Source organism: Natator depressus, chromosome 21 (genome assembly GCF_965152275.1).
Source record: "Natator depressus isolate rNatDep1 chromosome 21, rNatDep2.hap1, whole genome shotgun sequence".
NCBI lineage: Eukaryota > Metazoa > Chordata > Testudines > Cheloniidae > Natator > Natator depressus.
Window position 1 is genome coordinate 8,610,443 of NC_134254.1, and position 27,077 is coordinate 8,637,519.

The 27,077-nt window shown below is 44.0% G+C and overlaps 1 protein-coding gene and 1 pseudogene across 1 annotated transcript; both read left to right on the top strand.

Annotated features, from left to right (window-relative positions):
- Positions 1-10,671: 10,671 nt before the first annotated feature.
- LOC141975472 (acidic mammalian chitinase-like) lies at positions 10,672-26,851 on the top strand. The gene is made up of 12 exons (XM_074935852.1): positions 10,672-10,846; positions 11,866-11,895; positions 19,739-19,768; positions 21,352-21,553; positions 22,487-22,543; positions 22,650-22,815; positions 23,728-23,852; positions 24,321-24,444; positions 24,590-24,775; positions 25,321-25,440; positions 25,563-25,704; positions 26,551-26,851. The coding sequence occupies exons 1-12, from the start codon at positions 10,798-10,800 to the stop codon at positions 26,787-26,789; spliced, it is 1,470 nt and encodes a 489-aa protein (XP_074791953.1). The 5' UTR covers positions 10,672-10,797; the 3' UTR covers positions 26,790-26,851.
- LOC141975806 (acidic mammalian chitinase-like) lies at positions 12,053-15,073 on the top strand (annotated as a pseudogene).
- Positions 26,852-27,077: the final 226 nt, after the last annotated feature.

Consider the following 27,077-nt stretch of genomic DNA (forward strand, 5'->3'; position numbering starts at 1 on the left):
CCCAGAACAAATAGACACCCTCTTTGCACAGAATAACATTATATCTTTAAAAGTCTCCTTGGAAATAGACAATAAAAGTAATTTTACTAGTCCTTCTTCACTTACTCCCAGTATTGTTCCAGGCTGAATTAAAGCCTTCATGAAATCTCCATGCGACACTACCTGCATAAAGAACTGGAACGCTAGAAATACTGGCAGGCTTCACCATTATATGGTTAGACCAGGGAATGAACAGAGAAAGCTTTATTATTAATAATGTTGCCCCTTTTGGCCCAAGCAGTTAGCCAAAATTCAGGGTCTGACAGGTTGTTTCGGTTAAGAGGAGAAATTGATGATAGAGGGTCAGGTACCTTTCATGCAATCATGCTTATTTACAAACAATGGACAAAGCTCTGTTTCCTTAAACAGAGTAGGAATCAAACAGCATGAGTCAGTTTCTTTGCTCCCAGTCCCAAGCCTCTTTCCAACCAGCACTCTGCCCAAAAGCTGTCTGATCTTTTCCCACATTCACAGTACACACTTGTCTCTGGTTGTGTCTTGGCTTCCTTCTCTGTCTGTCCACTGGTATTTCTGCTGCTTCTCTCTCACACACAACTGCAATCCAAGTAATCGCCAACTCTGTGTTTGTTCTCAGATCCATGAGAAAGCCCTTGGCCCACATGGCCCAGCCACTGCCCAGGGTAGCAAGCAGTCTAGTGGTTGGGTGTTGATTTTCCATTGTTTCTTCTACCACCAAACAAAGGGACATTTGTTCCCTGGTTTAGCCTGAACGGAAGCTTGCTATCACACCCAACAATTTCAACCAAACCCCAGCATAGCAATAATATTTATTATGTGTTATTAATATAATGCCCTATGTACCCATGGCATAGTGCATTTGCTTATGAAAATCTAGGCTTGAAACCTACTATATATAAAAATGAAGCAAAAATTCAGCAGATAATAGATAAAACTATGAAATATTGATGGGAGAAAGCAGAGAGTGGCAGAATGGGCAAGAAGAAGAGAAAGTGCAAAAGAGAAACAGGAATTCTAATCTCCAAAAGTACTTCGCAAAGCCATTCCAGAATCTAGTTATGCAGATTACAAATGTCTTTATACCAAGAACACAGAAAATCATCAGGAAACCAATGTTGGCTCCTCTGCCACGAGTGCAGCTAGCCGTCGTACCAAGCAGTATTTCAATCATGTCAATAATTTCCAACTCCTTTCTATGAAGATACATTGACATACACCATGTGCTCCCTGGCTGACTTGGAGCACCTGCTCCATGGCTTGATTATTCTCAGTGGAAAGAAGTGTCGCTCTCGTTCCATTAAGTCTGGCCCTTTTATAGAATCAGTGTGTACCCCTTGCTCTAATACTCAATGCATAATCAAACAGTCCTGTGGCATCTCTCCTCTTTTTCCATTTGGAATTGTCTCTACCTCAGTAGGGCCAACACCTTATGGTTTCTCTTCCTCACCATTTTGGGGCCGTGGGGAAAGTCTGCCTGAGGGATCTGAAATGAGGCGAACACCCTAGCAAAGCAAAAGGATTTCTTAGTGGAGTGGCATGTTGCACAGCAAAATATTGGTTTGCCCCATGCTTCGTTCCAGCCCGTCCAGCATAGTCACTGGCCCATGTAATGGAGTTGGGCAGACAAAAGGTAACTGCAGTGCAGGAAGCTGCGTACTTTGCACACGCTGCAGGGACTTGCAAGTGAAGCGATGTATTTTGAGTGTGCGCAATTTCAGATCTGAATACGCTTTGAGCATGGGGGAGGTTGGAATTTAGATTCAGACCCAGACTTCAGCTCTTGCTGGGCTGGGCTGGGCTGGGCCATCAACTGCAAAGACCACCTAAACCTTGGGGAGATTTAGATTCTGCTCTCGTTACTGAACTCCACAGCTTGGGCCCATCTCTACTAACTACTGTGGATGCATTCTTCATGAGCCTTCACATTACTTGTTCTCTGTCTGTTACCATTTATTTCTGGAAGGGGAAAAAAGGATTAAAGTTAAATACTGAGCATTGCCTCTTTGTCTTTGTCCTCAGTGTGCAACCAGTGCCTAAGTCCTGATTGAGTCCTGTAGGCATGATTACAATATTATTGTTAGTAGAAGCCATGCTTCACATTTCCACCTTCCTCTGCAGCATGGGGTGTTGATAGCCTACTGGGAACAGCTAGGCATGTCTCACCTAATCAGTTTCCTGCCATTGCAAGAATCACAGGCATTGGTGATGCTTTCGTCTCTGGGCACACCACTGTTTCATTTCCCAAGGAGTAAAAAGTTTTAGTTTAACTAAAGTCATTGGGCTCAACACAGGGGCATTTGGGTAAAATCTCTGGTCAAACTATATCTGTTTGTTAGTGCCTGTATCAGCACCACCTTCAAATGCATAGATTGGCTTTGAATTCTGACCTATCCAAGCCTGAAAAACAATATTTCATAACACTCTGTATCCTTCATTGTACAAAGCCACTGTTGCCTTCATTGACCTTCACATCTCTCCTCATTTACCTTCCCACAATCAGAATCATAGAAATATAGGGCTGGAAGGGACCTCAAGATATCATCTAGTCCAGCCCTCTGCGCTGACGCAGGACCAAATAAGCCTAGACCATCCCTGACAGGTGTTTGTCCAACCTGTTCTTAACCCTCCAATGTCAGAGATTCCACAACCTCCTTTGGAAGCTTATTCCAAAGCTTAACTACCCTGAGAGTTAGAAAGCTTTTCTTAATATCTAACCTAGGTCTCCCTTGCTGCAGATTAGGGCCATTATGTCTTGTTCTACCTGCAGTGGACATGGAGAACAATTGATTTCCAGACTAATCTCCGTAACAAGGGCAGGTGGAACAAAGGACTTATATAAAGCAACAGACCTTATACATTAAGGTTACTGGTATTTTCCCCAGTACGTCTTTTTGCACACTGCTTTTGTTACCGCACTGCCCGAGAAGCACGTTGGGAAAAATTTCCCAGGAGGCTCTGCCTTCTCACATCCATTAGATAAAAATAATTTGAAATGATTGCCTATGTCTTATTCATCTGCTTTTGAGTGAGTTCAGACCCAGCATGGTCCTTTGTGTTTTTTTCCAGAGACTCATGAAATGAAATCTAGATGACTTGGTGGAAATTCTCTGTCATTCCATTTTACAGGTTGTTACAAAATGTTTCAGGGCACAGGGACTTGGGGGTCTCTATGCTATGCTTTTACAACACCCTTTTCACTAGCATTGCTAGTGTTTCACGCTCCCAGTGTCTAAGCTTGGCCAGAAAACAAAGACCAATGGTGCCATCTGGTCTAATAGGGGGATGTTGGGAAATGCATAGAGTAGGGGACAAGGAGTCAAACTCCAAATTCTTTGCTGGGGCAAATGGGCAAAACTTCACTGAAGTCAACAGAGATGCACTCATTAACACCAACTGAAAATTGGGCTTCTAGACTCCTGATTCTATTTCCAGTCTGGCACTGATTTGGTGGGTGACACTGAGCAAGTCATATGACCTCTCTAGCAGCTTTTTGGTGGCCCATGTGAAATGAATTAGCAGGTCTCAGCCTATTTCCTAGTTCCTATCTCAAAAGCACCAACTTAACTGGCCCTTGTAAGGGATCGGGACACAGGTGGTGTGGTCTGGCCTAGCAGTCACAGCTGGGCCAGTGTCCACAAATAGTTAAGGGTAGCCACAAGGCAGTAGTGGTGGGGATCAGAGTAATTACTAGAGCCAGGATCAACAGGTACGGGGGTCAGGGTCAGAAACCAGAGATGGTTACCATGCTCAAATCAGGACGCGAGAGTCAGGATCAGAGTCAGGCTGGGGTCAGAGACCGGCGATCAGAAAACAAGGTGAACTCTGGAGTCACAGCAGGCCAATGATCTGTACGATGGCCCAAACAGCTTCCTGGAGCACTGTGCAGGGTTAAACAGCGTGCATGGGCCAATTAGAAGGCTGCAGGCTGCTGTCTCTCTCAACCCTTTGGGTGGTACTTCCTGAGGGACCTAATTCTACAGTGCTCCGTGTAGCTAGCTCTGTGTAGCCTCCTTGTGGCAATGTGGGAATATCAGCTGTCCCCAGCTCTGAAGACCCAGGTTCTAGACCTGTGGATTTTTACAGGACCAGCTGAAACACTGACTAGCCAAGGGTTGGCTGGGCCATAATGAAGCTGGAAATAAGCTACAGGTGTTGAGCAGATAGATCTTTGTTCATATGGCATAGCAGTGAAGCGGCATGTCTTTCACAGACGCTGCAAATACATACACCCGTTATGAACACAAGACATAAAAATGGACACAAAGTATGGTGACGTACACACATAGCTGACATTCAGTCAGCAGGACACAGGAGGAATACGGACTGACAAGTGACCGGTAGGTATTGGAACAGACTCTTAAAACACCACTCCACCAGAAGAACCAAGTGCAGGGCAGTATCTTGTCATCGCAAGACACCCCCCAACTCTAACATCAAACTGCTTGCAAGTCTATACAGGACTTTGTGCAATAGAAGACAATACCTTAGTTCCCAAGCTACAAGAAAAGGAGTTGTTTTAAGTTATATATACATGATGAGAGAGATTTTGAGAGAGTGTAATAGGCATTTATATTTAACATTCTGTTATGGTATTCATGTTTAATGTTGCTGTCTCAAATGTGAGAAAAGGGCTATTTCCCTAGCTTTCCAATATGGACGTTGTCGTAAGACAGTATGCTTATGTCTAGGAACTTAGAAAACTTTAAGAAAATGCTTGATGAGAAAAATAGTACAGGTGGAGAAAGGAATAACGCCTGAAACGTGCACTGTCTTGGCTCTCTCTTTTTATGCTCAAACACTGAACATGGTGCCAGAAATGAGATGGCTCCTGCAGGTCTATGAAATCAGAGATGTAGAATGTTGTGGGGAGGGGGGTCAAACAAAGAGAAAGTCATCATAATCCTCATGGCAGCATACCAGATTCCTGTCCCTGAGCACAGGAACATAAAAGGAGATGTATTAGCAATGGACTAGCCTAGCAAGGTAGTTCATACAAATGTTCTTTATACTCACTTTAAGGCCCCTTTACGCTGGCCATGTGGTGTCAAGTGGGCTTAGTGTCAATGAGAATCTGGCCCAATAAATCAAGCAAAATTTACATCTCTCTACAATAAATTTCTGTGTTGCAAACATGAAACATGCCTATTTCAACGCCACCTTCAAATGTCAACGTTAGCTTTTAATTCTGACCTTTTCAAGCCTGAAAAACAATACTCCATATCACTCCATCTCCTTCATAGAACAAAGCCATTGGTATGCTGATTGATCTTTACATTTCTCTGCATTTACCTTCCCACAATGTCCAGACTAAGCTCAGTAACAAGGGCAAGTAGGACAAAGGATTTATATAAAGAAACAGAACTTATATGCAAAGTTTACTGGTATTTTTCCAATTTTTGTTTTTGAATCGCTTTCGTTATTGCACCACCCGAAAAGCATGTTGGAAACAATTTCTCAGGAGGCTCTGCTCTCTTACCTGCATTACATAAAAATAACTTAATCTTATGAATTTGCTTTTGAGTGAGTTCAGAATCAGCGCGTGATATGGGATGGTTTGAAAATTCCTTTGTGTTTTTTCCCCCAGGGTCTCAAACTAAGTCTAGGTGACCCAGTGAAAATTCTCTGTCACTTCGGTTTATTACAAAACACTGCATAGGACAAGGTTGAGAGGGTCTATGCTGTGTTTTTACGCCACTGTGTGTTTCATGTTCCAATGTCTGAGCTTGGACATTTGTGGCTATTGGGCAAGGAGGCTACATAGACATGGCTACTGCAGCATGATGCAGTCACCACAAGGAGTTGGTGACCAGTTATCCCATCCTGAAATACCCCCGTGTGGCTGAAGAGGCAACCATATAATGTGAGAGCAGTGAGATCAGGCTTGGAACATCACTCATATAAAAGGGACAGCTGGTAGTTCTGTGTCATGGTCAGTATCACCAACTGAGCAGAGATATGCCTAAATTGAAAAGCAATGTATTGCAATAGCGTTTTCGTGTTGAGAGTTTGACCAGTACGTTCAAGGATGGGAAACCATTCAAGTAGAAAATGACCGTAAACCACTGGAGAGCACTTTAAAAAATCATTTCTAGTGGCCTTAAAATGCCTTCACCTCCGCAACTGAAAATACATGTAAATTGTAGCATTGCAAGCCACAAGAAAGGGACTTAGATGTCTATAGCTAGCTTCTTATCCAGAGCAAGCCTTGGAGCATGAAAATATGGTAACTGAACACGAATATGAGATCCTCGATCTGATAGCAATACAAAAATCATGGAAAGACACAGAAAGCATTGACCAAGCAAGGCATGTGTTAGTTTCAAGGCAAACAAACTTTACAAGACTTGGAATTACTCATGTCGGCTGTTCGGTCAGGATGGCCAGACACCAGGGCAGAAGCGCCACCTGCCACCCAAGAATGCTAGAGCTAGGGAGCTGAGCTGAACATTCAAGATAGCATCATAATGCCCAGATTTTTTTAAAACAAAAACTCTGTCAAGAATCCAGAGCCACTCTGAAACAGCAGCCTGGATCTGGGATTCCAAAGACATCATGTACCAGCCAAACATGACGAAGGCTATCTGACACGTGGGGAGCAGCTGGGATACATCTGGGGAAACGCAGGGCAAGCAGCAAAAAGGGACCATTAAAATACACTGCATCCCCCACAGACCTTGGAGCAAAGTAGGAATAGACCTTTTCATGGCAAACCACACTCAGAGCAAACTAGGGAAAGTGGTCTAGATGAAATTACTATAAGATGGGTACAAAACTGGTCGAAAGACCATACTCACAGAGTAGTTATCACTGACTCGCTGGCAAACTGGGAGGGTGTATCTATTGGGGTCCTGCAGGGGTCAGTCCTGGATCCAGTACTATTCTATATTTTCATAAATGACTTGGGTAATGGAGCGAAGAGTGTGCTTATAAAATTTGTGAATGACCCCAAGCTGAGAGGGCGTGACAAGCACTTTAGAGGGCAGGATTCAAATTCAAAACTACCTTGACAAATTGGAGAATTGGTCTGAAATCAAGAAGATGAAATTCAATAAAGACAAATGCAAAGTTCTACACTTAGGAAGGACAAATCAAATGCATAAATATAAAATGGGGAATAACTGGCTAGGTGCTAGCACTGCTGAAAAGGATTTAGGGGTTATAAATTAAAAACTGAATATGAGTCAGCAATGTGATGCAGTTGTAAAAAAGACTAATATCATTCTGGGGTGTATTAACAGGCGTGTCATGAGCAAGACATGGGAAGTAATTGTCCTGCTCTGCTTGGCACTGGTGAGGCCTCAGCTAAGCTGCTGTGTCCGGTTTGGGGCACCATGCCTTAAGAAAGAGGTGGACAAAATCGGAAAGAGTCCAGAGGACAGCAACCCAAACAATAAAAAAACCCAGGTTAAAAACTTATGAGGAAAGGGTGAAAACACTGGACATGTTTGGCCTTGAGAAAAGAAGATTGAAGGGGGATCTGATAGTCAAATAAGTTAAGGGCTGTTATAAAGAGGGTGGCAATCAATTGTTCCCCATGCATGCTGAAGGTAGGACTCATAGTAAATTGGCATCATCTGCAGCAATGAAGATTGAAGATAGATATTAGGAAAATCTTTCTATTATAAGGATAGTTTAGTACTGGAACGGGCTTCCAAGGGAGGGTTTGGAATTCCCAGCACTGGAGGTTTTTAAAAACAGGTTGGACAAACTCGTCAGGGATAGTCTATGTTCACTTGGTCCTGCCTCTGTGCAAAGGGCTGGGCTAGATGACTTTGAGGTCCCTTCCAGCCCTACATTTCTATGATTCTAAGATTGTGGGAAGGTAAATGAGGAGAAACGTTGATGCCCAAGCTATGGCAGAAAACTAGGGGCAACAGCTATACCAAAACCAGGAAAGGACCACTCCCTCCCAGCTAACTCCTGGAAGATATAAATTATGAGCTGTGCTTACAAACTTCTGGAGAGTCTAATTCTGCAGTGAATCTTTCCCACAGCAGAGCAGACTCTGGGTGATGACCAGGCAGGATTTAGACCTAATAGGAACACTTGTGACCAAGTTCTTGCTCTTGCCACCTGTATAGAAAACAGCTTCCAGCAAAAGGAAAAGACAGGGCTGTGTATTTTTATTTGCCAGCCACGTATGATACTCCGTTTACAACAATGAAGTCATTGTTGCCCTTTCTTTGACCCAAGTGGCGAATCCGATTTCTGGGCCATGGGAATGTTCCCGTTGGAAGTCTGGTACTCTTTTTGATGCAATCTTATTTTTTAACAAGGTGTCATGGGCGCCTCTACTCATCGTTTGTCAGCACCTCCTCCTGGCCACTCTGGGGATTAGCTCTTTCAGCCCGACGCCCTCTCCTTGTAGTTCCTCAGCCCGCCGTCTCACTTCCTTGGTCTGTGGGCCCTCTCTTGCTCCTCGGAAGCTGCAGGCCCTCATCTTCATGGCTCAGCCCTCGGCCAAGTCACAAGATTCCTCCCCTTCCAGAGTAACATCAACATCTTCCTCGCCATCCCAGGCAGTCCTTAAGCCCACTGCCCTGGCCGGGCCACTCCCTCAGCAGCTAGAAAGCTTGGCCCCAGACAGCCTCCAAGTCCACTGCCCAGATTGTGCCACTCACTCAGGGCCTGGTAGGGGAACCCAGGTCCGCCCTCTACTCCGGGTTCCAGTCCAGAGCCCTATCTCCAGCAGCGAAGCTCTGGGCAACCACAAACCTTCCTGCCCGCCCTTGGACTACTTCCAACCTTGGTTACCCCAGGCTCTCGTTCTCCACCATTCTAGCCAATCCCCTTTCCTCTGGGTCTGCTAGACAAACCCCTCCTTTTGGGTCCAAATCCCTTCCTCTCCTTTGTCCTAGGAAAAGTGACTGCAGCCCCTTTCCTCCTGTCAGCTCCCTGGTTTCACAGCAGCCCTGCCTGAGCTTCAATTAATTAGGGCTCAACTCTCATCGTAAATGTCCCCCCCCAGCTTGCAGCCTAATAGGTTAATTGGCTCCTTTGGCCTACGTTAACCCCTTCAGGGCGAGCGTGGAGAGCACACCCCATCACACAAGGAACGGACAAAGTCCTGCTTCTCCGAGTGCAGGAGGAACGAACAAAAGGAGCAATTTCTGAGCTCATAGGTCCAAGCCTCTTTAGCCAACAGACCCCAGAGCATTCTCTCTAGCTTTTTCAAGGGTCACACGGGGAAAGATCTATGGCATGGCCACTGCTGGCTCGGGTCAGCTGGCACAGGCTGGCAGGGCTGGGGCAGTGGGGCTAGAAATAGCTGAGTGGATGTTCAGTCTTAGGCTGGAGCCTAAACTCGAGGGACTCTCCACCTGAGTCGGGCCAGCTGCAGGCTTATTATCCCTATGTAGATGTACCCACTGTGCTCATGAGCTACTGCTTGGCTTTCTTGCTTTTTGCCTCTGTCTGTTCCTGTATGCAGCGTAGCTGTAGCCATGTGTCGGTCCCAGGATATTAGACAGACAAGGTGGGTGAGGAAATATATTTTACTTGACCAGCTTCTGTTGGTGAGAGAGACAAGCTTTCAAACCACACAGAGCTCTCCCTCAGCTCTGGGACCTGAAGAATCATGGACTGAATGGAGACATTGGATTTACAGCTTATCACAACAGTCTGTAACCCACTAACCCCCTATTGACTGCAGAAGTGTTAACAGGCCACTCTACCTTGACTGATCCCTTAGAATATGGGCTAACTAGGTATGCTCAGGTTTCAGAGTAGCAGCCGTGTTAGTCTGTATTCGCAAAAAGAAAAGGAGGACTTGTGGCCCCTTAGAGATTAACCAATTTATTTGAGCATAAGCTTTTGTGAGCAAGAGCTCACTTCATCGGATGTGAGCTGTTGCTCACGAAAGCTTATGCTCAAATAAATTGGTTAGTCTCTAAGGTGCCACTAGTCCTCCTTTTCTTTTTAGGTACGCTCAGCAATCTATTCCACCTTGCATTTAGCTGTGACCTCGACCTAACAAAGAGCTCTGTCTCTCTCACCAACAGAAGCTGGTCCAATAAAAGATATTACTACTCACCCACTTTGTCTCTCTCTTCTTGTCTGTTCTCAGTTTCTGTGTGTTCTCGCACACCTCCCACACACCCACTCCTGCTGACAACCCCTTGCCTACATGGAGATAGCTTCTGGGCCTTGTTTTAGATGTACCCGCCCCCAAAGCTTTCTTACAACTACCTTAAATGAATGGCGCAATCACACCTCAGTTTAAGCGAGGTTTTAACTCAACCCACAACGAAGTGTCACCCAGCTCATAACATTATTCTTGTCTTAAATAGATGTAACTGAGAGCAGAACTAGACCCTAAGTGTCTTTAGTTGGCAAAAATGGCTCAGGTGAGCTGGTTAACTAAATTGTGTATAAAAATCCTACACCTTCTTGATTCCAGCCAGACTAGAACCTAGACTAGAAAAGCCTTGTATACGCAGATTATATAACACAATATCTGTGGTTGTACAGTAACTATTTAGTACTGTGTAATCTATTATATAATCTAAAATTAATCAGTAGAACAAGCATTCCCAACAACAGTAACACTGTAATCTATTTCTACCAGGGTCCAGCAGCTCTGTAAAATATAAAGACTGGTAACACTGTTTTCTTAGACTCAGATTCTCAAACGGGTCCACTGTACCGCAGATACTGGTTTCCATTTTAGAACGTGTTACATGCTGCTAATCATCAAATGCCAGAATCTTCCCTTGGCTTTGGTGATAGTAGGATAGCACGGCCCAGAGGGAAGTATGCCATAAAAGCCAGAGAGAGGCAATGCTGGATCAGAACAGAGGCAAGATGGCCAAGCTGATGCTTCTTACCAGTAAGTCCAGTTCTGTAACTTCTCTTATAGTGGCATGTACTTGGGGCAGCTAACCACTCCCACCGTTCATGGTAAAGCTAGTGTGCTAGTTCTATCAAAGTGAACACGAGCGTGTCTCCTCCAGCTGATGTATGGCCCAGAACCCCAGTATCAGGGAATGATAAGTAGCACTGCCCCTAGAATTTAAAAACAAGTGCAGCAAAAATTCTGAGCAATGCTAAAATGTAAAAAGAGAGAGAGAGAGAGAGAGATGTTTTAAAAGACTTACAAAGAGACTAGTTAAAGGAAACTGGAAGTTTGTAAATATAAATGTTAGTTAAAAATACAGCAAGATGTTTTCCCACATGCATAATTGGAGAGAAAACGGGCTACTGCAAGGGACAAAGAGGGAGGCAGTGTTTCCTAGTGGATAGAGCACCAGCAAGGCATTCAAGAGACCTGGGTTCCATTCATAGCTCTGCCACGGCCTGCTGAGTGACCTTGAGCAAGTCACCTCCCTGCTCTGTGCTCTGATACTGACCACCTTTGTAAAGCACTTTGAGCTCTGTGGACGAAAAGTTCTTTATAAGAGCTAGGTATTAATAATAATGATACTTTATAATAATCTGTGATATGAGTTATATATATTTTATTTCAGAGGGGCAGCCGTGTTAGTCTGTATCAGCAAAAATAACAAGGAGTCCTTGTGGCACCTTAGAGACTAACATTTATTGTATTAAACACTTGCTGTTAGAAAGCAAACATGAGAAAGCAAAAATAAACACACTTCTTGATATTCCCATTGTTTTCATATGCATTCCCAGTGTTGTTTAAACAGCTGCTGAATTGTAAAATACACTTCAAAGATATGAAGACTCAAAGATGTCAATGAACCAAAGAGAATTGCTTTCTTTACTATGCCATACTCTAAAATGCACAGTAATGAGGCTCAGGAGATATTTTAGGTGAAGCCCTGATACCAGTCAAGTGGTTGCCTAGTCCCAGGTTTAAAGTGGTAATTATTCTCTTTTTCTTTAAAGGGTTGGCACGCCTGCTGAATGCACAGATAGGTAGGAGGTTTTTTTATTCTGAAAACACATTATTATTTTTGTTTCCCCTTTGGGACAGGAGGATATTTTAATATATTCTGTATTATTTTAGGAGTACTTAGAGACTAACAAATTTATTTGAGCACAAGCTTTCATGAGCTACAGCTCACTTCATCGGATGCGTCCACTGAATAGGTAGGTCAGAACTTGACCTCTATCTTAGTCATTACCAACACTTGGGTAGTGTTATGGGGACAGTTCCACTTCAGAAGATAAATGGACATCCTAGACATCGGACAAGGATCTGATATTCAGATGTTGAATAGCAGGGCAAGTCATAAGGTCACCCCTGTTCTGGTATGTGCACTGAGCCTATGAGGGGCTTCCTCAAGCACACAACTGCACCTACCACCTAGTTCTAAGCACTCATGGGCATTATGGGTTAAATCCTCATCCCATCCTAAGGACGCACAAGACCCAAAGAGGAGTAGAACCACTGTGCAGGAGAAGAGGGGTAGACTGTGGAGAAGCCATGCACTCAGGAAGTGGGAGCATGACCAGTGTCACCATTGTGGAGCCAGCAGTAACAGGACAATGAACCATTCAGTGGGTTAAAAAGGATTGGAGATAGATGTATGTAATGATCCCCACAGGTATCTGGACTACTTCCACGTATGACAGCCATATGGCTTCCATGGCTCCTGGGAAGGATACACTGGAGAGAACAGCCCTCTCTACAAAGACCCAGCTGACACTGGTAGCAATGTCTACTTCAATGTTGTAAGTATATCTTGAAAGCTTAGGGCCAGGGTCCTTTCGGTCTGTAATGACATCAGCCTTTACAATTGCAGAGGTGTAAGAATTAACATGGCAATTAACAGTCCTTGGAGAGACTAACTCGTCTGTTGCCTATAGGATTATGCCATGAATTACTGGAAGGTCAACGGTACCCCAGCTGAGAAGCTCATTGTTGGATTACCAACCTATGGACACACCTTCATCCTAAGCAACCCCTCCAACACTACTGTCGGCACTCCAACCTCAGCACCGGGGCCTGCTGGACCTGACACAAGACAGTCTGGGTTCTGGGCTTACTATGAGATATGTGTGCTCGCTCATACCACACAAATATTAAATCACTAATACTCACGGAGAACTGTTAGCCAGTGCGTCATAGGCTGAAATTAGGTCTAACAAACGATCCCATTGACTAATTGCAACTAGCTAACTAATTCATCAAAAATTACAGTTTGTTCATGGACAAAGAGAAGAGAAACAAGGATCTAGATTCACAGAATACCTTATTTTTAGTGATTTATTCTGCCTGATTTAAAAATAGACTATATTACCCTAGCTAATTTCAGCTGAATGTATCAGAAACAGAATAAAATGCACCCTCATCCTTGCACACCATAAATGCCTTCTTAGACACAAAGGGTAAATTAACGGATTATTAATTACTGAGTCTACAAGGTAAAGCAATCAGGGAGCCTACTCGAATTCTTTCCCCTGCAGTGTGTCTAATTCTTCCACATCATCTCTTGGTGTTATTTAAATTAATTTAAATGAAGCTGATTAAGGAGTACAAATCCTTAGAGACGATACTTATGGTCATAATTAACGAGTAAGTCAAAGAAACTGTCACAGTTCTCTTTTACAGGACACTTGTTAAAATCCTCACTTCCACTTTGCTTAGATCTGCACCTTCCTGAAGAACAGAGCCACCCAGGCTTGGGATACCCCTCAGGATGTCCCCTATGCCCTCAGGGCAACGAGTGGCTTGGATATGACAATATCAAGAGCTTCAACATCAAGGTATGATGAGACCTTCTGGTGTAACTAATGCCAGACGAGGCTTCCATTCAGCATGAGCATTTGGGCTGATTTTAGCTTCTCTCCTGTGGCTCAGTGGCTGATGAAGAATAACTTTGGAGGCGCTATGGTTTGGTCTCTCAACCTGGATGACTTCACTGGCACGTTCTACAACCAGGGCAAATTCCTCCTGATCAACACTCTGAAGAATGCTCTTGGACTGCAGAGCACTAGTGAGTAACTCCAGCGGGACGGGCTCCCAGAATTAACTCCCTGATCGCACATAGAGATGAGAATCTGCATGCTAGCAGGGGTCTATAATGTTGCTTTTGGCCTGATTCAATGCACCCCTGAATAGCCACTCTCTCAAGAGTAATAACATATAGACAAGTGACTATCCACAACTCCCTGTTTTAGAACATTTCTACCCTTTCCTCTTTGTAGGAATGCCATAGAGTTAGGTGCAAAGTCAGATGTTAAGTGACACAGGGGACTAACACTGCAGCTTTTCATCTCCCTGAGACTTCGCTCAATCCAAGTCATGATTAAGGATATGAAAACATGGCTTTCAGTCTTTTGAAGTGTGGTCACAAGGCAAAAACAGTTCGCAGTTCAGAACGATTGATAGTGTCTGCCCGCAATTAGACAGGGGCTGGAACAGCAGGATCGAGACTGAGCTCTACTCACAGAGCTGTGGGGAGGACCTAGGAGCGGGGAAGACGGGGCTGCTGTGGATCAGGAGTGAATAAACTTTGCCTAAACTTTGGGATGCTTCGGGAAGCTGAAACTGGATCCAAATCTGAATGTAATGGTTTCGTTTCCTCTTTATAATGAAGCAATCAGAAGCCCAAACTTCAGCAAATATGAATTCAGGAACTAAAATTTGTTTCTTGGGACTCCTTCGCTGCTGAAATGGTGGGGGCCATGAAAACGGGTGGGTAGATGGATAGCTCATCCTGAATGGAGTGCAAACCTGGCCCATTTCCTGGTAGAATCACAGTGGAATGGTAATGATCTGCTTTTATTTCAGGCTGCACTGCCTCTGCTCAGCCCATTTCTCCAATCACAGAAGCTTCCAGTAGCGGAAGCGGGAGTGGCAATTCTGGTAGCAACCCCAGCAGTGGTTCAGGCAGCAGCTCAAGCAGCTCTGAAGGCACCAGCTTCTGTGCTAGCGTGGCCAGTGGCCTCTTCCCAGATCCATCCAACAGTAACAGCTTCTACCACGGCATGAATGGGAAAACCTACCTGCAAAATTGCCAGGCTGGCCTGGTCTTCGACTCCAGCTGCTCCTGCTGCAACTGGGCATGAACTGATCAGGTTATGATAACTAATTAACCATCCTAATATGACCAAAATTCGACAAATTCATTATGATGAAATAAAGCATTCAGCAAAAAACCATTGTGTGACTAACTGCATCTTCTTTAAGAGCAGCTGAATTTTCATTGCCATGATATGACAGTGGGGGGTCTCCTCAATCAATTTGCTCACATTACTGTAATATCCAAGCACCTCACAACTTTTAATGTAGCTATCCTCACAACACCCCTGTGAGGCAGAGTGGGGCATTGTCCCCGTTATATAGATGGGAAACTGAGGCACAGAGAGGTTAAATGCCTTGCCCCAGATCATACAAGAAGTCTGTCGTGGAGCAGAAATTGAACCCAGCTCTCCCAAGACCCAAGCTAGCATCCTCACCAAGCTCACACTAAACCACCAAACCTCCAGCTATGCACTGCCAAAGCACCATCTCTGTAATGGTAGCTGACTGCACTTTGGTCACATTCGTAACATTATCTCCAGGGATATGCAGGGACGTCTTTTTGATGGTACCGTCAAATAAATCAGGGATTATTATTGTTTAACAAATAGCTAGGGGTGCTAAGCCGCTTATTTTAATACTTCAACTACCTCAGTCAAATCAGATTCTCAGTAGAAGACATTGGTCCGGTCCCAAAGGAATTCTGTGTGTGACCTGCTCTGCTTGCTATACAGGTAATCCATCACCACTCAGTGTGGTGCTCTGTCCCCCTCTAGTGGTGTCTGGGCCACAGTTAGAGGGGCACAATCCAGCATACACACAATGATCAAACAATGCACTTTCAAAGGACTTTTATTATGGGTTATAAAAAAACCCAACAACCAATGATGAAAGAACAACAAAAATCGCAACGTGTGACAGAAGGCAGAGTGTCTCACTCTGTAGGATCCTCTGCCTTCAGCTGTCTTGCAGCCCCACCTCCCACCCCCCTGGCATATAGACTGACACAGTTAAGTTTAAAGGTGGCGTCTAACAAGGAGATCAAAGCTTTATACCGCACATATTGTTTTGCGGGTAAAATACAGACACAGCAATCTCACCAACAGATACTATAGTGATAGAAGATAGACAGACAGGTAGGTAGGTAGGTAGAGAAAACCTGTTAATGTAAGGGTTGACAGAAACCTTCACATCTGAAAATCCAAGTGATCCACCACACCACACCACACACTTCATTCCCCACAACAGACGTATTTAAGCAGTGTGATCTATTATAATATGACAAAGAGCCATGGCCTTGCAGTGAACAACGTTATGTCGGCTGCTTGATGGCAGAGCCGCGGTTCATAGTTCAAGGGAATCCTTTCTTTGATTTTGGTGAACATGGGTGTGACAGATAGGGCAATTTCCTGAAGTATCTTTGGGAGGTCTTATCGTATTAAGTTTTTGTGTCATTGTGGGCCAGGGTTTGTATGTAATTCCATGGGGGAGAGGAAAACACAGCCCCCTCATGAACTAAGAACAGTGGGATGTGATGAGGCAAATTAACTCAGGCTGTAACACCTCCTGAGAGGTCCCACCCCTGAGAAGGTTCACCTATATTGGCTCAAACTGGATTCTCCAGAGGCCAACAGAATGAATAAATGGATAAATAACCTGAGTTTAAACTGACTCTGGGCCTGCTTTCTGACCCAGCAAACAGACAGAACCTTGTGACCAAGGTAGGAGAGGACCCCAATCTTTAGGGAAGGGTTGCAAGGACTGACACTGACCAGAGCTCTTATGGAGACTGAGGGGATGATCTCTGGTAAGCTTATTAGCATCTATATAGGTTATTTAATTGTTTTAATAGGTTTTCTTTGCAATGCTCTCACCAGAACAATAGATGTGCTTGCTTAGAAAAAGCTCTGTGGTAACTTAGAACCCTGGGCTGTTTATAGGGTTGCCAGCTTTGGTTGGCCGAATTCCTGGAGATTTCATCACGACATAATCTTTAATTAAAGATGAATCTTTAATTCCTGAAGCCTCCCAGGCAATCCTGGAAGGTTGGCAACCCTAGCTGTTTATGGGCTCTGAGGAGAACACCAAAGTGCAGGAACAAGGCCTCTTTGGACAGTCTGCCTTGCTGAGGGAACTCACAGTGTACGCCAGGGACTCAGCAGCTTGGGGAAACCCTGGTCAGGTGTCTCCACCCAAGAGAGGTGACAGTTGAGGAGCAGGGAGCCTAGCATGGGTGCCCTTGCTGGGCCATAACATGCAGTTCCCCTCAACCGTGACAATGGCTTTCCAGTACGAGCTAAGGTTGCAAATGAACTTGACAACTCAAAGCACCAAACCAAGTTATAACAAGGGCAAATGGCTGGAAATTGAAGCCAGACAAATTCAGATTAGAAATAAGGGTGAAAATTTTTAACAGTGAGGGTAATTAACTATTGGAACAATTTATCCAGGGCTGTGCTAGATTCTCCGACACTGGCAATATTTAAATCAAGACTGGATGTTTTTCTATAAGATCTGCTCTAGTTCAAACAGGAATTAATTCAAGGCAGTGTAATGGCCTGTGTGAGACAGGAAGTCAGACTAATCACAATGGTCCCTTGTGGTTTATAATCTATTAATCCAGTTCACATTTTGGTTTTTGCCTATTTCTACAATCTAACTCAGCCAAATAGAATACATGGGGAGTCAGTTCACTTTGCACAAGAGATGGAGATACTGGGCCCAATTCTGATCTCATTTTACAATTAGTAAATTGCTTAACTCCATTGATTTCTGGGCTGAAGTGGGATTCAAGTCCCACTCCCACTTAAAGGAAGCAGATTGTGGATGTCATAGCATACACACAGAGAAATTATATAAAAACATAAGTACTCTTGCTGGAAGGTTGCAACATAACATGACTTATTTTTTAGAATTCAAAACAATAACACACCAGAGAGAGACAAAGCAGGCTGCTCCCTAAAACAGCGAGGTACAGCTCACTCCACCTTACTTTAGGCTGGCTGGTTTCAAACTAATTGCTGCTAGACCTAGTTTGCACACTTCCCTACAGAGTCCCCTAGCTAGTAAGCAGGCCCAGGGAAAAACCCTGACATTTAGAGTGACAGCCTATGATTTGAACAGTGTTTAAATAAACCACAATAGTTACATAAAGTCTTTAGTTCTCTTGGCATCTCCAATCTCATTCAAATAACAATATTACAGTTGTTTTATCTGGACCAGTGGTTCCCAGACTTGTTCCGCCGCTTATCCAGAGAAAGCCCCTGCCGCGTCCGCAGGTTCGGCCGATCGCGGCTCCCAGTGGCCGCGGTTCGCTGCTCCAGGCCAATGGGAGCGGCATGGGCCGAGGAACGTACTGGCCGCCGCTTCCCGCAGCCCGCATTGGCCTGGAGAAGCAAACTGCGGCCGGGGGAGCTGCGATTGGCCGAACCTGTGGACGCGGCAGGGGCTTTCTCTGGACAAGCGGCGGAACAAGTTTAGGAACCACTGATCAAGTAACATTCAACAAACCTATTAAAAGGTTATTTGCATTGCAAATAATACATTACAATACATTTTCATTAGGGACATTAAAATAGTATAAGAACCAGCACATTGGAAAATGCATGTTTATCTTTTATATCTCCTTAGGTCTGCCCTTTCCACATTGGCAGGACTATTACACAAGATAGGTTACCTAGAAAATTGGAATCTATTTTATTACAAAGGAAGGTTGGAAAGTTTTGTTGATTTATCCATTAGCTAACCATTAAACTCTGTTAGATACCGCATCGTTTGTGTCTGTTTGGTGACAAGGTGACTGTGTGATAAAGAAGGAGGCTACATGGTATAAAAGGACGAGAGAAACGTCATTGGATCAGTACAGAAGTAAATCATGGCCAAGCTGATCCTCCTCACCAGTAAGTCCGTGCGTATTATTTTATATTGGTGCATATTTTTCACAAGAACTGTGCAGTTCTATTCTTGGTCACTTTAAGCTGCAACTGCAAAGAGACGTAGCACATCAGTAGGTCCTTATGGAGCACTCATTCTGTGCTGCATTGGAGCATGTGCTGAAGATCAGATTCACCGTACTAAATCAAGCCATTTGGTCCAGCTAGACCAGTGGTTTTCAGCCTGTGGTCCATGGATCTCTGGGGGTTCGCAGACTATGTCTAGGGGGTCCACAAAAGGTTGTCATTACCTTCTAACAGTGGTTTTCAATCTGTGGTCCACAGACTATGTCTAAGATTTCCAAAGGTGTCCGCACCTCCATTCGAAATTGTTTAGGGGTCCACAAATGAAAAAGGGTTGAAAACCACTCATCTAGACTAGTGCTTTGCCCATAGCAATGGACAATGCCTGTGCTTGGAAGGTCAAAGAACTTCCCAATGATGCACCAACCAATTGCGCAATGCTGTGCATAGGGTGGAAAATTCCTTCCTGACCTCCTATGGCATCAGTTTAACAGCCTGAGATATGATATGTGATCATTCCTATCCTCAGGACTTATCGGTCAATTATCTGACCTTCTTTATAAATACAGCTACAGTATTTGACTCAATCTTCCATGAATGATGTATGCTAAATTCAATCCCTGAATATCTACAACTTCCATTGATATCACTTATTCATGGGCAGGATTTGACCACTTGTTTGCAAGGTACGTCCTTGGGAAGGTCTTATTCATGAGTGCAATACGGCATCTTATGACTAGAATTGATTGGAGGTATTTGAGCCCTAGGCTTGTGAACTGTTTGTGCATTTTGCATTTTATTCCGATAGTTTCTTTACTTTTGCTTTTCTTGACAGGTCTGGCACTTTTGCTGAATGCTCAGCTGGGTGAGTATTTTTCTTAAATGACTTTGTTCTTTCTTTGATATTTGCCATATCTTACTTGTATTGTGTCCCACCCATGAATTAAGCCCTATATAGCTATTTGCAATGTCTGAGGTGCATTTAAAATGGATCCAAACAAAACAGTGACGTCCCATCTACATCCCACTCACATAGCCCCTCTACAGGAGATAGCAGTCGAACAGATATACATAGAGCATGGTGAACAAACAATTCTGTGAAGCTGGGAATGGGCGACAGGGGATGCATCACCTGATGATTACCTGCTCTGTTCATTCCCTCTGGGGCACCTGGCACTGGCCACTGTCATAAGACAGGATACTGGGCTAGATGGACCATGGGCCTGACCCAGTCTGGCCGTGCTTGTGTTCTTAGGATAGCTCATCCACAATGGCAAGTAGAGGAAAACAGGAAAGCATAAGATAAACATAAACTCTTAGATATAACCCATCCCTTGGTTCCTTACAGACCTCCATTGTATGAGGAGCAAGATGGGCTTTAAGGAGAGCCCAAAATTCAAATGCGTGGCGTTCATAATTTAATCAGTGCACTCCGAACAGTGCATTAAGCCATCACATTCAATCAGTGACCAAGCTCCATTTTCCTTCTCTGCCGGACAAAACTGATGAACTGTTCTGCTGTTTTAAAAGTAAAAGGTATAAAATCCACCTGAAATTGACAGGCTCCAATTCTCCTGTCACTTACACTGCTTTTACTAATAGTGTAACGGGACTGACTTTAGTGGCATCACTCCTGATTTACACCCTTGGGAGTGAGTGGAGAATGGGCCCATAGTTGATATTGACTAGAGCTGGTTGAAATTTTGAAGTCTTGTTTTTGGGTTTGGGTTTTTTTTAAATCACCCAAACAGCTGGTGACACTTTTTGAAATTGAAAATGTTGACTTTTCAAAATGATAAATGTTCAGATTTGAATGAAGGGGGGAAACAGGGTTTGTTTTTTTAATTCCCTCCTTTTTTATCAGCTCTCATATTAATAGAATAGACCAATGCCTTAGAATTCAAATAATACTGTTTGCCTGCCATAATTAGCAATGTTATCCAACCTTGCCATTAGTAGCTTGGTTGCTTCCATCATTGGTATCCTCAGTGGATCAAATCAGGATATCTGGATTATATCATCAAGACATTAACTGGACATTCATGGGCTCATTCATACCTTCTACATTTTATGAATTGTGGATCCACAGACACTGGTACCAGGCCTAAATGGGGGAGTTTGAAGAAGCTATGCAGCAGCCTTCCTTGTCTTCTATTCCTATGTTTCTACACTGTGCAAAAGTGCTGCATTTTTCCTGAGGGTTTATTTTGTCGGAATTGACTTTACTGAAACTACCTCAAAGCAGCAAGCACCATGTCCAGTAGTAAGTGTTTTCAGAGCTGGGTCTTAAAGGATTAGAATGCTCCTCAGCATCATCTCTACTCTGAGGTCCCCTTGGTGTAGCCAGAAAGAGTCCTATCTGTGGCCATGCTTCATTTTCATGAACAGGCGTAGTTTATTATAACAAATATCTCTGTAACATCTCCCCCTCCTCTCGGCCAAAAACAGGTTGTGCCTATCTGCTGACATGCTACTTCACCAACTGGGCCCAGTACAGACCAGGCCTTGGGCGCTTCATGCCTGATAACATCGACCCATGCCTCTGTACTCATCTGATCTATGCCTTTGCTGGCATGAAGAACAATCAGATCACTACCATCGAATGGAACGACCTGACTCTTTACAAATCCTTCAATGGTTTGAAAAACCAGTGAGTAACCCAATGACAAGAGACTAAAGATAGATTTGTGCATTAACACCTGACTGTATACACTAGATCCTTAAAAACCTCTGCATTATTATGAACAAGGCACTGAGACTTCAGAGTGAAGCACACATGACTGCTAGCTTTATGGATCATGTCTGCTTTGCAGGGGCATCTGCACAGTGCTGGCTGAGCTCCCAAAGTCCTGACCAGCCTGCACTGGGCTCAGCATGAAACCTAGAGACAGTGTCTTCTTTGGTTGCTCTAAAGTGCTAGGCATAGTCCCAAAACACCATAGTAACCACCCTTGAAGATTTGAGGTATTGTTGTAGAGGGAGATGGTACAGCAGCTCAAGAGACTCCATGTCTAGATCATTATTTACCTTCAGTTACTATGATCCTATATCCAAAATAGATTTCTGGGAACTTAAAGCAATATACTTAAGTGTATATTCTATTTATGTATATTATATATAATATGTTCGCATTAAATACATATTTAAATCAAACTGAGCTAATTTCAACAATGAGTGATCAATTGGGAGATGGCCTATCAATTTCTAAGGCTCACTTAGGGGTGAAATGTGACACGGTGGATAGGAATCAGATCTGGGGTCCTTTCCTGGCTCTGCCACTAACGTGCTGTATGACCTAGGGCAAGTCACTTCCACTCTCTTTGCCTCAGTTCCCCCATCTGTAAAACAGGGACAATGAGATGCTTATCCCTCTGTAAAGTGTGTTGAGGTCTATGGCTATAAAAGAACCTCTATAAAGAGCTAAGTATTACTGAGTAAGGCAAGGCAACACAATGAATCTCAGAGCACACTAGTCTCTCTTCTATCTCAGGACAGCAATTACAATACAGTGGGACATACCAAACCAGAATTCCTCCATTTGTTCTTTATTCATACCGCCCCCCCCCCATCTCAATCTTTGTAGGAATGGACAGCTGAAGACCCTCTTGGCTATCGGAGGATGGAATTTTGGAACAGCTCCGTAAGTCCAACCCATCCCTTTCTCTCTGACTGCATCCTGGTATTTTGAACATTTGAGGGAGTGAGCGAGGCAACAACCTGACTCCCTTCCCCTTTTTCCTCCCTAGATTTGCTGCGATGGTTTCCACTCCCGAGACTCGCCAGACCTTCATCAGCTCCGTTATCACATTCCTGCGCCAGTATGAATTTGATGGGCTAGACTTTGACTGGGAATACCCTGGCTCCAGAGGCAGCCCAGCTCAGGATAAGAGCCTCTTCACCGTCCTTGTTCAGGTAAGGAGGAAGCCAGCTCCTCGGTGCTGAAAGAAACCTCAGTAAAAAGAAGAAAAAAAGTCACATTGTTTGTACAATGCACTACAAATGCTCCAGAGATGCATGTAAAATGTAAACGCATATAGGATACCAAATACTGGTGATATTAGCAGAATTATTTATTCATTAATTAGTATTCAGCTCAGCAAATCTCCATGGGATTCTATAGCATAGACAAGAATGGTGGATCTGACCATAAATCAGCTGTAGGTTTATGATCATATGGAAGAGCCCTTAGTACTTGTAATTTCACAGCTGATGAATATTAAGGACGGGGGTGAAAATTTCAAAAGTGTGTAAGTGACTTAGACGCTAAAGCCCCATTTTCAAAAGTGACTTAAACACTTAGACCCAAATTTTCAAAAGTATCTAGGTGTGTAAAAATTCAGACAGGTACCTAGTGTGATTTTCAGAAATGCATGAGCACACTGGACACCTAACTCCTCTTAATTTAAATGGGAATTATGCAGCTAACCCACTTAGGTGCCTTTGAAAATCTGACTAGTCAACTATCTGCATCTTTAGGTGCCTAAGTGCCTTTGCAAATCTACCCTTAGGAGTCTCAACGTCATTGAAAAATCAATGGGACTTGGGCTCTCAAGTGCCTAAGTCACTTTTGAAAGTGGCACTTAGGAGCCTAACTCACTTAGACGCTTTTGAAAATGTTACCCGTCTTCTTCACATTGCCAGACAGAATTAACAAAACATGGGTGGACAAAACCGAGCAGTCTAATGGCCCTACTCATTGCAGTAAGAATTCTCAAGGAGGGAATGGGGCCATTTCTAATTCACCAGGTGCACATCGAGGGCGACAAGTGTTCAGTGTTGCTGCTCCTAACCAATTATGGGTTGTTGTTTTTTAATCTGCCTTAGGAAATGCTAGAAGCCTTCGAGCACGAAGCCAAGCAGGTTAACAAACCCAGGCTCCTGGTCACCGCTGCTGTGGCTGCAGGGCTCTCTAACATTGAGTCAGGCTACCAGATTCCTCAGCTCAGCCAGTGAGTACCATGCTTTCAGATATACTCTTCATCCCTTGCTTAAAGCACAGGCCACATTCGAGACAACGAATATATTTCACTGTGAAAACCAGCTTCATGTCCAAAAGCCTCAAGCCTGGCTGCCAAATTAGGCACCTAAATAAAGAAAGCCCTGATTTTCAAAGGTGCTGGGCACTCACTAAAACTTATGGGAGCTCTGGGGCTCGGCACCTCTGAAAACTCAGACCAATATGGATTTAGGTGCTTGACTTGAGCCACTGAAGTTTGAAAAATTTGGCATCTGTAGTGAACTTTTGGCACTTAAAGCTGAATCTATCCTTTATCTACAGAGAATCTTTAAAGAAGATGCTAAAAATACAAGGGCTGTTTATATCACTGCTTCTGATTAGGCTTTGAAAAGCCACTGTTGATGAGGAAATGAACCATTCCGCGATGAAGACAATAGCGAAGGTAATTTTATCTCCTCAGGTATCTGGACTACTTTCACGTGATGACCTACGACTTCCATGGCTCTTGGGAGGGATACACTGGAGAGAACAGCCCCCTGTTTCAAGGCCCCACTGACACTGGCAGCAATATCTATCTCAATATTGTAAGTATATCTTGACCAAGATCCTTTAAGGCCTATAATGATAGGAAATTAAGAACAAAGAACTGATCCTTGAAAACTGCAGTGATGGAAGAATTTACCTGCCACTTGTGATCCAGAGTCTGTAACTCACTGACTGTTTTTATAGGACGATGCCATGAATTATTGGAAGAACAACGGTGCCCCAGCTGAGAAGCTTATTGTTGGATTCCCAACCTATGGACACACCTTCATCCTGAGCAATCCATCCAACACTGCTGTCGGCGCTCCAACCTCAGGACCGGGGCCTGCTGGACCTTACACGAAACAGTCTGGGTTCTGGGCTTACTATGAGGTTTGTGTGCTATGTAGTTGCAGTGCACAAGTGAACAAAAATATCTGCTTGTTAAAACAATCTCAGGCCATCACAATGCATATAAATCAGAGTATAAATACTTCTATCCGAATAATTGTAACTGAGTATACAGAAAAGCAATTGTGACATCTAATATTAATGAATACTTAATCAACCCCCATCATGGATTAACTGTTTTTCCTCTTTCTGCTTAGTTACTGCTAGAATTAGGCCCAAACCAAAACTCAGGATCCATACGCCCCAGACCTCTGGAAGCAGAGTATGAAACACGAATTTAAATTTCATAGCTTAGCTCCTCAGTGACTGACAATAAAAAGCTGACATCTGTCTACTATGTGCTAGAGAACAGGCACCCGAGTATAGGAGCCCACAAGGGCCACCCATAAAGTATGAGATGAAAACAAGTGAATCTGCTTTGTACAAGAGTTGTTGCTTCAAAACTGCTGTTCCGTTTTCTGTCCATTGGCTATCTGGTTGCAGCAGTGATGGAGGATTTTGTTTCTGTTTCACCCCCCTGTTTTTAGATCTGCACCTTCCTGAAGAATGGAGCCACTCAAGTGTGGGATACCCCTCAAAATGTCCCCTATGCATACCAAAGCACTGAGTGGGTGGGATACGACAACATCAAGAGCTTCAACATCAAGGTATGATGGGACCCTCTGACCTGTCAAAACCAGTGGGATCCCATTCTGCATCACTGTAGTTCCTTGAGTCTCTTTTTTGCGGGGTTTGGACTGATCTTGGCTTCTTTCCTGGCCCTTAACAGGCACAGTGGTTAATGAAGAACAACTTTGGCGGTGCTATGGTATGGACAATTGACCTGGATGACTTCACTGGCACGTTCTGCAACCAGGGCAAATTCCCCTTGATCAGCACCCTGAAGAACACTCTTGGACTGCAGAGCACAAGTGAGTGACTCCAGCAGGACAGGCTCCCAGAATTAGCACCCTTTCCTCAGATGTAGATGAGAATTTGAATACGCCCACTGGTGCATAAAGAAAAGGAGTACTTGTGGCACCTTAGAGACTAACCAATTTATTTGAGCATGAGCTATGCTGAGCTACACCCTCTCAAAAGAAGCAATTTTATATCCCTTCCTACAATTCACCTTCCATTAAATTCTCCTTTTGTGACTCCCCACCCCACCTTCCAGTCAAAGCACGGCTCTTTAGAGAGACCAGATTTGCTGGGATTCAAACGAACTGGTTTACTAAGGGGACTCCCGGCTGTTGCTAACCTAGCTTGAGCTAGTTTACAGATGCCCCTACCATCTGGCAGAGCCCTTTAAAGATCTGTGTTCTGGAAAAAATTAACAGCTGCTCTAGTGGATCCCCTTAGAGATCAATCTCCTTTTACTTGAAGCTTGATTATTTTACATTTCTGGGCCCTGATTGCCCAGTAATTCCACTGCGTGCAACAGGTTTACAACAGAGGTGAGTCTGAACCTCTGAATCCATCAAGGAGGTACCCACTGATCACCCGATCCAAAACCTGCTTACGCCAATGAAAAGATTCCCATGGCTGTCAGTGGGAATTGGATCAGATCCTTCTTCTTCCAGTGTTTGATGCAGTCATCATGAGGCTCAGCCAGCGCACGGGGGGGGCCTGTCCCTCTCAAAGCCAGCAGACTGTGCATGGTATTGCGTGCTTCTAAGCACTGCATCTAATAACCACGGTCAGACACTAGAGTGATTGGGCATGTTATAAAATAATGGATCGTTATAGACCGATCTGTACCTCATTTTCTGCTTCAGGCTGCACCGCTCCTGCTCAGCCCATTTCTCCAATCACAGCGGCTCCCAGTAGCAGAGGAAGTGGAAGTGGAAGCTCTGGTAGTGGCCGTGGGTTCTGTGCTGGCAAAGCCAATGGCCTCTACCCTGTTGCCAACAACAGGAATGCTTTCTGGCACTGTCTGAATGGCATCACTTATGAGCAGCATTGCCAAACTGGCCTGGTCTTTGATACGAGCTGCAGCTGCTGCAATTGGGCATAAACCAGGATCTCCAAGCAGATGAATTTGATCCAAATTCCCTATTGCTTTATGCATATCACTGAAACCCCAAAATTCTGAAATAAAAGCCTGTAGCAAAAGCCCTCGTGTGTTTGTCTGTTTTGCTGGACAGTGACTTCAGCGTCACTTTTTATTGTTTTAGATTTATTTTTAGATAATGTGTCATTTTTAATTTGCCCCTGGGGACAGAAATTTTATTCTTTGTATTAAAGGATCACCAACTGAGATCGGGGCCCTATTTTGGTAGGCACTGTACATGCACACAATAAG

Bases quoted from the DNA above. Each gene is read 5' to 3' on its own strand.
- LOC141975472 (XM_074935852.1), top strand. From the start codon at position 10,798: ATGCTGGATCAGAACAGAGGCAAGATGGCCAAGCTGATGCTTCTTACC. The intron at 24,445-24,589 runs GTAAGTATATCT...CTGTTTTTATAG, and splicing joins GCAATATCTATCTCAATATT to GACGATGCCATGAATTATTG. The intron at 24,776-25,320 runs GTTTGTGTGCTA...CCCTGTTTTTAG, and splicing joins GGTTCTGGGCTTACTATGAG to ATCTGCACCTTCCTGAAGAA.